Genomic DNA, 13,211 nt, shown 5'->3' on the forward strand with positions numbered 1-13,211 from the left:
ACGTTATTCAGCATTCATCATGATTCTCAATGACTCAGTTGAAAGTTCACCCTGCAGTGCAGACAAACCCCTTTAAATTTAATGAAAGACAATTTGTCCTTTGAGTTGGTACCAAAAAGCATCTACCACTGCTCTCAGATTATGTCTGAAAGGAAATAAGAAGAAAATAAAAATAATAAGAAGAAAATAAAAATAAAACCATCATTTTATTCACAAAATCCACTGCAAAATGCCACAGGGATGTGGCAGGAGAATTCAGCTCCACACAGGTGCCCAGTCAGACACCCAGGAGAGTAAGATTTGCCCAGCTGTGAGAGAAATTGGCTGCAGAACTTCCCCAAAACCCAACAGACTCTGGACACTTGTGAAAAACAAAAGAACATGAAGGGTATTTATATTTTCAGCATAAACCCTGTACCTCCATGCACACAAACTAATGCACCCCCAGACCCTCACAACAGAGTTCCACTGGTGGTGATAACAACTCTGGTCATGGAGGCCCAATAAAAACAAAACCATTTTTTTTTCAAATAAACCAGGTGAAGAAAAACAAGAAGGAATTCTCACTCTCTCACAGCCTAACCCCTAAGTCATCATTTTTCCCTCGGTAATTGCATCATCAAAAATGAAAGTTTTATCCCCATTCATCACATTTTCCATAAAGTTTTAAACTGAGCTTCCCAAAGTTTTCCCAGGCTGCTAGTGGAAGCACACTCTGTTAAACAGGTTGCTTTTCCAGGGTGAAAGGAAGGAACTCCATTTTAGTAACATCCCCAAAAATCACTAGCAGTGTACAAGTGAAGTCGAGTAATTTAAAATTTGGCCATCAAATGTACTTTGAGGACACTTTTAAAGAACTCAATGCCAAACATATCCACAGAAAAGCAGGCCCACATAAAAGCCAACATGAATTGGTTTAGTTCTTTCACAATTCAAATAAACTTTGTTAAAATGTTCTGTACTTGAACTTTAGACTTAGAGCAGGTTCAAAATATCTAGCAATGCCTATAAATATGCCTTTGCGTGGTCACCAAAGACTAATCTGGAATTTATTAATATTTATATTAGTAAATAATATTTATTAATTTTGCTAACTGATTTTTATCATTTAGTGACGTGCTTGAACACTCTTAAATACTTCTTCAGGCAAATCTCTTATCATGTCTTGGATCCTTCGGCACATCAAGAATTTTGAGGTTCCATCACAAAGTGTTTGAAGTGATCAGCTCTGGAAGGGAGTGTTACCACTACCTAAAGTTAAGAACTCAGCATTGATTCTATGAAAGTTATCTTTTTATTCATTTTTCTTTTTAAGAAAAGCATGCTTGGGTTGAGAGGGAAAGGTAAATTTTAATGAAGTTCATTTAAAAGGCAATTTTCATTTCTTAACTTTCTGCAGGACAAAATCCTGTAACTCCTTTGTCTGACATTACAGAGTATTTTCCCCACACCCTTTCAAACTCTTTCAATTATAAGTGCCATTCTTTTGATAAGGAAAGAGAAAGAAATCCTTTAAGAAGTCATTCAGGCTCGTAAGAGCTTACACTACTAGAATATTTCAAACACAATTTCTATTGAAGACTCCATGGGAAAAGATGTCAAAAGGAAATAATCTGATCAAAGCAGAGTGTCTTACTGACATCAACAGGGATTGGCACTTCTCTCATCAATGTTTTCCACTGCACCAAATCCATACCTGTGGCTGCTACTTGAATTCAGTGACACGGGCTTGAGAACACAATCAACAGGAACCATTCAAGCATTTTTTGAAGGCAAAATAATCTGACAAATGTGAGAGGGGGGAAAAATGGGGAAAGAAAAAGGTTTCTCAACCAAGCAATTTCTCAGAGCTCTCTAGAGATTTAATTTTAAGGCTAAAATCAGAGTGATGGTACTGGGAAGTGCACCAAGGCAGTACTGATGTGCTGGCATCCTCAGAGTCAGGATGCCAGCAGCCCAGAGCACCTCCAAGGCACAGAGGGTGAGCTCCTCATTACTGCCAGAAGAGCCTAAACCAAGCCTGTTCTCAGTGAATGGGACTGCAGCCTTGAAGGGTGGTCACACTGGGCTTCTGAATCACACCTGACACAGGTGATGCTGTGTGGGAACTCAGCCCATCATTCCTGATGTCCAGAGCTACCCAGAGAACCCTTGGGGGGCTCAGAAGTCCTAGAATGTTGCCAGAAGCACTCAGTAGCATGATTTTGATCCATCTAAAGATGTGCCACCTGTGTATGAAGAGATGAAACCTGTGAGAATCACTCGAGTGTAAATGGTGAAAAGAAGACATAATTATAAAGTGAAACACAAATTTTGGAGTTTTAGTACAGGGAGGTGATAAAAACAAAACAGAAGAATCAAGGCGTGTCACAAAGCTCTTCTTTCTTCTTCTTGTCATCCATCTCCTGTAGTGATGTTAGCACTTGTAGATTAGTCTGCAGTGAAAGTGCACTTAGTGACAAAAGTCATAAGTATTGAGAATAAAGAGTAAATCTGATGTACGTAGTTTTTGCTATAAAAAGATGTGCCCGCCTTGGGGATGGTCAGAGTGCCTTTGGCTGCCCTGCTGGTCAGATCCAAATCAAGCAGAAAAAGAACTTTGTAGATAAAACACAATAAACAATTCTGAAAACTGAAAAACCTAGAGTCCAGATTTGTCTTTTGAAGCCCAGCAAAGAACCATCCTACGCTGTGGCATTGTCCACAAGGGCCCCAGGATGAGGGAAGAGATGAGAAAGTTGACTCCATGTATCAAAAGGCTTGATTTATTTTATGATAGATAATATATTAAACTATACTAAAAGAATAGAAGAAAGGATTTCATCAGAAGGCTGGCTAAGAATAGAAAAGGAATGAATAACAAAGGTTTGTCTGTGACCCAGACAGTCTGGACAGCTGGGCTGGGATTGGCCATTAATGAGAAACAACCACAGAGACCAATCCCAGATCCACCTGGTGCATCCCACAGCAGCAGAGAATCATTGTTTGCAGTTTGTTCCTGAGGCCTCTCAGCTCCTCAGGAGGGAAAAATCCTAAGGAAAGGATTTTTCACAGAACGTGTCAGTGACACTACGCGTGTGTGAGAGCAGAGACAGACAGCTGAACCCCATAATGCTGTTTTCTGTAAGTTGACCCAAATAATTCCTCCAGAATACCCCAAAGTGCCAGTGTGCTGCTATCTATCATCACCTAGAAACTGGAACTGTAACTTCATCTGTTTCAGGCTGTGCTGTGAGCAGGAACACGAGGGCACACATGAGCATGCCCTCACTAAGGGCTGTGTCATGAGAGGGTGGGGATGCAGGATAAGGACAGACAGACAGACAGAGCATTGCACCACTTGTCATTCAGGGGGCACAGCAGATGTGAAGTGCAGAATGGACTGGCACACAGGGATTCAAGGTAAAACACAGCCACCATGAAACCAGGCCAGTCCCTTTAGACTTTGTGTGCTGAATCTGACACAGGAAAAAGAATTCAGCAGACTGCAAATGGATCAGGACTGAGCAAGCTAAATTACCTCACAGGTGGGATAAAAGATAAGATGACCATACATTAACTTTTGGCCCTGTTGGTTAGGGAAGGTTCAATTCATAGCATACTGCATGCTGAGTCATAAGGTCTGATGTCAGGAGCCTGCAGTAAAAGCTCTGCCCTGCCCAGCTGCCCCCTGATGTGGGCAGTGGTTCTGCTATCAGCTGGCACACACATTGAAATGCTGCTTCTCCAGCCATAGCAACAACTGAACTATGGTGTGCTGCAGATGGTTAAAATAACTGCTCTGCTGAAAGGCCCCTTGGGCACTGCCAGCACTTGGAGCACACAGAGGCAAACGGTCTCAGAGCACTGGAACTCTCCTGATTGCCCAGAAAAGGAAGGCTAAGGACCTTCCACTGGAGTTACAAAGGAAGGAGACTGTGATGGCTCCCAACATAAAAGCCCCTGCTGGTTATTAACCAGCTTTCACCCAGCTATAATGACAAGGACACAGAACCCAGAGCCTTGCCTCCAGAAAGGGATGCTATCCCTGCCTCCTGGTGGGATGGAATGTGAGTCCCTGCATCTGATGGACCATGGAGTTCAGGCATGGGGGAGTAAGGAAAGCTGCATGAAAAGTATACTTCATAATTGCTCTTAAATGAAAGCAAAAGAAAATGGAAAAACACCTATGAAAAGGAGGCAATGGATAGAGAAAGGAAGAAAGTGGGAAATGATAAAAATCTGCCCAAAAAAGGAAGGAACAGATTATTGCTGGGGGTGGAGGAAGGCAGGGAGGGATGATTCAGGCAGGAGTTTAATTACTGCAGCTAAAAGCAAGGGAGAGCTGAATGGTGAGATGGGGGAATGCAGTTTGTGAGAAAGTGCAGTAAATACTGGGATGGAGGAAATTATAAGAGGCACAGGTGCCCTGGAATTTGAGAACATGCAAAATGGAGACCCCACCTGAAGGACACAAGCTCACCAAGAAGGATGAGTAGTAGGGATTGGGAGTGAGGAAGCAAGCATTCAAAAAGAACAGACTGCCAGGGTAGAAGGAGTCCAAGGAAAGTGGCTGAGACAATAAAGGTCAAGGAACAAGACCACCCCTGGATGAAAAGAAGAACGAATGAACACAGGAGGAGAAAAAGGTGTGAAGAGTCACAAAAAAAAAAAAAAAAAAAAAAAAAAAAAAAAAGAACAAACAAAATTAAAAAACCAAACCAAAACCCAAACCAATCAACCAATCCACAAAAAAAAAAAAAACAAACAAAAAAAAACAAAAAACAAACCAACAAAAAAAAACCACCCACACAGAGGGCAGATTAATTGGGACAAATGCCATTATTCATCAGCAGTGTGCTTCTCTTCTCTGCTCTGTTTCACACTTCATTTTGATATCCTACTCCACAACCTCTCCCCTTCAAAGCAGGAATCAAATTCATTGTCACAAGGACTGACAAGTAAGGAGACAACAGTGCACAGCCAGTCCAGGCCATCCTTTTCAGGACCCAGTGTCCTCACAAAAATCCCAGTATATTTACATTAGTGGTTCATATTTTTTCCCACCAGAATTCTGAACTGCAGGCCAGGACACGAATAGGAAGAACATTATGCTCTAAGTTCTGGTGGCAGCTGGAACAGATGGCCAGAGGACAAGGGTTTGCCTCCAGTTATTTCCTTCTTCTGTCTCTTCAGATGCACCCACAGAGGCTGGCACACCTCACTGCAGTCCCAGCAGCAGCTCACACCATGTGGCAGCAGACATATGCTCCAAGAATTGCCTTCATTAATTCAAGTTGCAGCCCTAAACGTTACTAAAGTAAAATGCAGAGTTTGTAACAATAGCCAAGGTTTTTCTCAAATCCACAACGGGTAGAGAATAAATAAATATATAAATAAATATACATAAATATATGTATACATAAATATATGCTTTTAGCATTTGATTCCTAACCAGCACTGCACAGCCCTCTTTTCATGTCAATCCCCTGCCAACCCTTCTGAGAGCTTGCTCCTGTGAAGATTGTGCAATAAAAATTTCAGCAACAAGGCCATTAACTAATGCAGAGGATCAATCTAGGCAGATAAAGCAAAGCCTTCCCAATGCACAAAACAGCCCAAAAAGGAATGCAGATTTGGATAAACCTGGCCTATCTCCTCAGTTTAGATGTTTCTGTTTGTCTTGGCCCTTTCCTGACACTCAGGTAAGGGAAGAAGAAGAATCCAGACAGAGAGAAAGCAAGAGCAAAGGTTTTTCCCAGGAGATGGCTCCCAACAGGTTTTTCATGGTGGTATGATCTGCAGGTGAGCCACCTTCAAACTGGGCTCTGCTATGAAACCAGGCATGCATTTGAGCAGCATCACTTGAGCTCATCACTGCTTCTGTAAAGGGAAAAAAAATCAGCCAATCTTCTATTCCCAAATGTCTCTTAAGGATTACCACAGAAATGCAACTTTTTAATGAAAAGCTCCGGATGCTTTTTGAGAAGTTTCTTTTCACTCAGAGTTCTGAGGACAACCTCTCACAGGTGATAGGGCTGCTCCTGACCCACTTTTTACCAGTCTGTGCTAATTCTCAACACTGCAAGACATAAAATTCACATCCTCTGATATCCAGCACTATTACTGCTGTTCAATAGCTGCACCCATGGAAATCTCGGGACAAAATGAGAATTATTACACTGAAGATGTAGGAAATATTTAATTCATAAGTAATGCTTCAAGGAAAAGGAAGGAACCTTGCAAAATCTGAGCCTCTACTGCAATATTATTAACTGTAAGGTGAAATAAAAATGCCTTAGAGCATGATAATTACTGCTATAGCATGAAATTTGGCCAGGCACACTCTGGACTCACTCATGCCCACTGCCTCCCCACCAAGCTGAACTTGTCATGGCTAACAATTAGTTTTTGTAGAGAGATTTCAGATCCTCTGAAAATACCTTCAAGAGGTACTTTGTAATGCAGAGGTGCCAGCAAAAAGACTCAAAAGCCAAAGCAGGGCTGCAGTGGCACAGAAGGTCACCACCCTGTCCCCAGAGGAAACCAGGGGAAATAAACCACAATGCCAGCAGTCTAGAGCTCAGGCAATGCTTCTAAATATGTTTCTGAGGTCTAATTAAACACCAGCAGTCATGGCTGTGGTCACTTAATTTTTTTTAAGCCTCTTCTCTGAAAATAAAAATAAAATTCTGCTGCTTTTGAAGTAAAAAAAAAAAAAAAATTATACTGCCAAATTGTAAATTTACATGTACCTTATCTCTGCAAAGCAAACAGCACTGCTGAGGAGAATGAGAAAGATTCTGATCTGGCACTTAAAAATATAGTAAAACACCTGAAATCTGTGCAGTTGCTAGTCACCAACATGATTGAGACCCAAATGAGACAGAACTAAACAACACTGACACTTTACTTGTTTTAATAAAACTTCTGTTCTCATTACACAATACACAGGTAGTCACTGAAATGTGCCTTTTTTATCCTTCAATTAAACTAAATTAAATTCTACTACTAGTGTACCTATCAGCATATATGAAACAATGCAGAGCAATCTTCACCAGAAATCCACCAGAAAAGAGGGTATACTGAAATATACTCACTAAGCCATGCAAGCAGCTTTATTAAATAAAGGATGAGAATTTTAGGACCTGCAAAATCTATTTTCTACTTTGAAATGGCTCACACTGGCCTTTTCACAGTTTTCTAACTCCAAACACTTCTTTTAAAAAAAGGGAAACTTCACAAAGAGATTAATTGAGGTCTCCCAAAGCATAATTGGGAACTTGAAAAACTGCACCGAGGTTTGGGGAAAGTCACAGATAATTTGCTTTTCATCCCTTGAAGTACATGAAATATAAAATGCTATAGCACATATTGTTCCAGAAAAATGTACAGACTTTGGCCTTACACTTGAATTAATGGTTTCTGAAATCAGCCTTCTGGAATTAAAAAAAAAAAAAAAAAATCTAGTTAGTTCCTGCACTGCTCTTTTCCAAAATACAGCTCTGCAGAAATTTGGGATTCATTAAAATCTGCCCATTTGGACTCTGCCAGACCTCTGGTCTCACTTTTTCTTTCTAGTCACTTCCAGAGTGTGATGTTTCCTGCCTGTGAAGCCCCTGGCTGTGGCACCACCACGAAAAGAAATCTTGCATCAAGTTAAGAGAAGCTGCCATCCCTGGCAAAGGCTGCAGAGTAAAAATACCAATTATAAACAGGATTCTGACAGATCCCTGTGAGAAGCAGAGCTGGAGCCCGCTGCAAGCACAAACCAAGTGTTTGCCCCCTCAGGAAACATCACAGGGAAAGCCAGAGTAACCCACTTATCTTACAAGCAGCAACACTTGCAAGCTGAAGAGCTACTAACAAAAACATAGAATGACACTAAATATACAGGATTCATCTCAGCAATGCTGGAAGGGAGAAAAAAAAATGGAAAATAGAATATTGTAAAAGGAAAAGTAAATTTTTAAAATAAATATTTCAAGATTTAAACTAATAGTAGGAAAGCCCATAAATCATCTTTACAATCTCTCCCATTCCAAACATCCATCAGCTCCAAATATATGCCTATTACCAGGTCTTCAGCATACATTATGGGATAAAGAGGACTGCAGAAATCTGATTTAATACTGCAGGGAAGAGATGCCAGAGAAAGGGTTAGAGGAGTAGCAGAAAATCCTGTAGAGGGTGGAATTTTTCTGTGAGACTAACTATAGCTCTGCACAGTGTGATTTTCTATAAAATGACATGTAACACCAAGCCAAGGCAGCCAAACCAAAGGTTACCTTCCTCTCAATTTCTGTCTCCCTGCTTGGGGCCAGGAACCCAAGGATTTAAGGCACTGGAGGGCAAGAAAGGCAAGCCTAAATAAAAGGCACAGCAAATCATAAAAATATTACACAGTACAGTAATAACAAAAAAAAAATGTGGCTGGACAGGTTTTCCTGGAAAGATAAAGTAGTTGCTGTGATTTCTGTTCTATTTCAGGTATGAAAAAATGAAAAATAATGATTTGGACAAGTCTGTAGAGCACAGTGCAAAGAGGGTTTGTTAGTGAGCTCATCACGGATATTTCTGACATTGTTCTGCAATCTGCCCACTGCAGTAACCGCCTGCAAACCACACAATCTCAAACTCTAGAAGCCACTGTCCCTCCACCAGACTATTTCTCTCCTTTTATGTCTGCTTTGTGGCCAGTTTATCAATGTGCAGAGACCTCAGGAGCTGCTCAGATTCCTTGAGTTGCCATTTGAGAGGTGCAGGAGTGGATTCACACAGCCACAGCCAAGTCCACCAGTCCAAGCTGTGTTTCAGTGCTGTGCTCTTCCTATCAAATTACTTAGGGAAAAGACAAAACTCAGGGCATAGGCCTACACCAAGCTGTTGAGTTTTCTGTGTACTTTGAAGAGTCAGGATTGCAGTTTTTCTTTCACTCACACTCAGCAGAAGAGGATATGATGACGTGCATAGCCCGGGGTGAGGAATTATTTACTTGCTTCCCAAGAAGTTTCTTCTCTGTACCAATCTGAGACACATTTGTGATCAGCAGCAAGTCACAGGATTTAGCTACAGGGATACAGCCAGATAACAGCAGTTGTGATGGCAAGGATAACAGAAGCCCTTTGTTCAGCTTTTTTCTTCAACAAGATAAATTCAGATTCTCCTTGTGTTTTAGCAGTTCAGAATTAACCCCCCCAGCACAGCAGAATTTTTCTTTAAGTTCAGCATTCTGTGCTCATTAAAATTTCATCACTAAAGTTCCTAGAAAATAAGACTTGCAAACAGTGCCCAGCACGGCCTCACTGACAAATACCCTGGCAAGCACTGAACCATCAGGGATGGGCAGTGCAATCCTCCAGATCATGGAGAGCAACATCAGAGTACAGACAGCAGAGAAGCAGCAAGGAAAGTGCTGCTAATGAGGAGAGCAGAACTGGAAATCTGAGGGAGAAGCCTAAGAAACACAGAAAGACATTTTATACACAACAGAGAGCACACATGTGGAATCACACAGTGAAAGTAGAAGTGCAGAAACCACATGTGCTTGAAAACACTCTGAAGCACTAAGAGTAAAACTTGCTGGGTCTAATTTATTGCTGCATTCAAAACTCTGCCTACCAGACTGTCGGAATTCAGGACATCCCTCTGGATTGCCAGGACCCCTGCCAGGGGGCTCAGAGACCCTGGCACAGAGCCCAAGACACCTGTGACTTTGATTGTGACCCAGAGAAAAAATTACCAACCTTATATGAGGATCTGCAAGCCGTGAAAGTCCAAGTAGAATAATAATTAGTTTGTCACAGGTGGAAAAACAGATTTTTGGGGTTTTTAGAATGGGGGTTCAGGGGGCAAGATGGAGGGATCTGGGCATGTCCAGCCTTTCTCCTTCTTCTTCTTCTTCCTGGCCTCCATCCTCTGCTGTGATGGTGGCACTTTTGGGTTGGTTTAGAGTAGAAGCTCACTGTCTGACACAGGTGATGGGGATTGGGAAGTTATGGTAAATAATGTACACATAGTACATTTGAGTATAAAAAGATAACACCACCTTTGAGGGTGCCTCTGTCTGACCTGCTGAACAGACCTTGGCAGGCCAGAGAAAGAATTTTATAGATAAAAAACAATAAACAACCTTGAGAATAAGAATAGAAGAGCTCTGACTCCTTCTTCAACTGCCAGGCTGGGAAAAGGAGACTTTCTAACCCATCTCAGGGTCACTCTGAGCAGCAGCAGTGCCAAGACCAGACACCTCAAACATTCCTTTTAAACACACCCCACTTGTGCAGAGTCCAAGACAGCCCAGCAAGAGTGTGGGGTGAAGAAGAGAGAAAACCCACCGAGAGATAACACGTGAAAGGCCAAAAGGATGAGCAGGAGCCAGAATTGAAGGCTTCTCTTGTCCAATCCAGCCTGAGGGCAGGGAGGGGGAAGAAGCAAACTCTTACCATTGTTACTGTTATCATCCACCAGGATGATCTCCTTGAGCAGGTGAGCCGGGGTGCGGTCCATGGCCGAGTGGATGGAGCGCAGGATCACCGAGAGCGCCTCGTTAACGAATATGAACACGATGCTGACCTCGGGGAGACTCTCAGGAAACGTCAGGTTCCTGCACCTGCAGGGAAAGGTTGAAGGAAAGAAAAGATGTCAATTTTCCTGAAGGGAAAGGCTGAAGGAAAGAAAAGATGTCAATTTTTGGCAGTTTCAGAGAAACCTACCCCCAGTTGTAAGAACGCATTAAAAGATACAGAAAGAACATCCTGCTACTAAAGACAGATGGTGCAGCCAGAAAAACCACATTAAAAAAGTGGAAAACTTATCTGTAAGCACAGTCAAGGGATTTAATCAGAAAGAGGGGTACTCTCATAAAATGATGCATTTTTCTTTCATTTTTCAAAAATAGGTATTTCAGCCACATTTCGACTTGCTTATGGAAACAGCAGTATGGGAGTGCTGCCCACAACTTGAAAGCTCCTTAGTGTTTTATTGGGGTTTTTTTTTCACCTCCTTCTTTCCCAAAAAGGATTCACATCTTTCAATTATCTGAGTAGAAAGCTCTTTTACCACTTTACCTTATTAAACTGTGAACAAAATATTTGCTTTTTAATACAGCCAGAATTTGAGTAAAAGGAATTAATTATTTTTCTGCTAAACTTTTAGTATTTTAATGCCATGTTTCTGAACAGCAATTAATTCTACCTTCTTCTCAGATTTGAAACTATTTTCTAGGATGAAATTAGGCACAGGCTGACTCAAGCAGCATTTTTAGATAGATTTTGCAGACGGAAATGATTGATGTTAATGGTTTTCTCTACCTCCTGACAACAGTGAGTGGCTATCCCTACATCCAGGGACCCCTGAAAACTGTGGAAAGCAGAACTAACAGCCAATGGTTTGCATTCAGAAAACATGGATAGACTCAGTAGTTTTACATCATGCTTGAATATGACTCCTTAACTAAATCTGTTCTTCTATTCAAAGAGAAAAATTCTTTAGGACTTCGTATTTTAATTTGTGTAGCAAATAAATAGAAAGACGTCTCACAAGAGCATCCCTCTTCATGTGCTGGATGTACAAAAATTAATTTCAATCAAGATGATCAATTTGCTTCTCTGCTTTTACAGGTTCTGAAAAAAGTGCATAGGACACATGACATCCAAGCCAAAACTGAGATAGCACAATATTCAAAATATTCAGCTGGTCAACCGATTTTCTAAATTCAGTCATTGGCTTCAAAGTGATGGAAATCCCATTAAAGAAGCTATTTAATATTTTAGGTACTTTTCTCTCTGTCACCATACAAAAAGAGTTATAAGGACATATAAAATAGAAAAGAGAGTCTAGAAAAAGTAGTAACAGTTCAAGCCATGAAAAGTGTATGGTATGTTTTTAATAACCTGGTTCATACACCTTTTAGTAACAAATATGAAACCTCTTTTTGCAGAGATTCAAAGCTTTTTGTTCCAGGGCATCAACACCAGAGGGAAATAATTACAATGGTGTTTGGATTTACTGATTCCCACTTGTGGCTTGATCTTCTGTGGAACAACAAGCCAAAACTTTCTTTCCCAAATCAGTTTGTATTTCGACAGGTGTTTTAATCCTCTATTCATTGGTAAGACAGCTTTCAGCATAAGAAAGAAAAGTTTTCTTCCAGGAATCCAGGAGTTGATTTTATGCAAAATAAAGCACTACCATAAAAGACAAGGGGAGCTGACTTTTTTCCAGAAGAAGTGCAAGGCAGCACTGTTTTTCTCTCTTAGCCAGAAGTGCAGGAGTTAAAACCTTCAGCCAGGATGGAGGGAGCATGAGTTCAATCCTCCCTGATCTCTCCAGAGAGCCAACCCCTAGCCAGCTTGGTGTGATTATTTTCAGTCCCCCTTTTCAGGCTCATTCCACTTTCTTGGAGCCATTAAACTAAGCTGGAGTGATACCAAGTCTCTCTAACCTCATGTTCAGGGTAAATCCCATGGAGGAAGGACCTGCAGCACACATTCAAATGGATGTTCATGCATTTTAAACCCCAAACTCCACTCTTCATGGCTATGTCAAATCTAGATTATAATGCCACAAAAATTCTTGGGATCACTTTTTTCTTTCTTTTGCAAGATAATATTTATTTTTTCCTTTTTACTGGTGACAACTTGGCTGAAGAAACAAAGTCATTTTCACAGAGCCTGCAAGTCAGGTGTCAGGGCAGTTTGCTACGATGCCACACAGTCACAGGATGGATGAGGTTGGAATGGGCCTGGGGAAGGCATCCTGTGCAAGCCCTTCTCTAGGCTGAACAGCCCCAGTGCTAGGGACACCCACAGGGGTAATCACACATCCTCTGAACAGAGAGACATTGCTGTCCCTGGATTCTCCTGGGAAGCTGTGAGAAAGCTCAGAGAAAGAATTACAAAACAATTATTATCTCTCTTTCTGTAACTGTTTGTCATTGTCATGTTTTCTGAAAAATTATCTTTGCCCAGGATTCTTTTCCTGAGAAGCTGAGAAGCCTCAGAGAGAAATGAAAATGATAATTATTTAATTGTTTCTCTTTGTTTTGTTGTTTTGAAATGTGGCTTAGACATTGTTCACCAACAGGTGCACGTTTGATTGGTTTCAGGTGAATTGCTTTAACTTAATGACCAATCACCATCAGCTGTGTCACAAATTTTTCATTATCATTCTTGTTAAGCCTTCTCTCTATAGCCTTATCTTTCTTTAGTATAATATAATATAATAATATA

General features: G+C 41.1%; 1 protein-coding gene across 4 annotated transcripts in view; it reads right to left on the reverse strand.

Moving 5' to 3' along the window:
* GALNT18 (polypeptide N-acetylgalactosaminyltransferase 18) overlaps positions 1–13,211 on the reverse strand; it is a 225,191-nt gene that overhangs the window by 102,887 nt on the left and 109,093 nt on the right. For all 4 annotated transcript variants that reach the window (XM_030240725.2, XM_050974795.1, XM_050974796.1 and 1 more), the window contains exon 4: positions 10,425–10,591. In XM_030240725.2, the coding sequence (XP_030096585.1) occupies positions 10,425–10,591 (167 nt within the window). The remainder of the gene's footprint in view (positions 1–10,424; positions 10,592–13,211) is intronic.

The sequence above is a fragment of the Serinus canaria genome, chromosome 5 (assembly GCF_022539315.1).
Source record: "Serinus canaria isolate serCan28SL12 chromosome 5, serCan2020, whole genome shotgun sequence".
NCBI classification, from domain to species: domain Eukaryota; kingdom Metazoa; phylum Chordata; class Aves; order Passeriformes; family Fringillidae; genus Serinus; species Serinus canaria.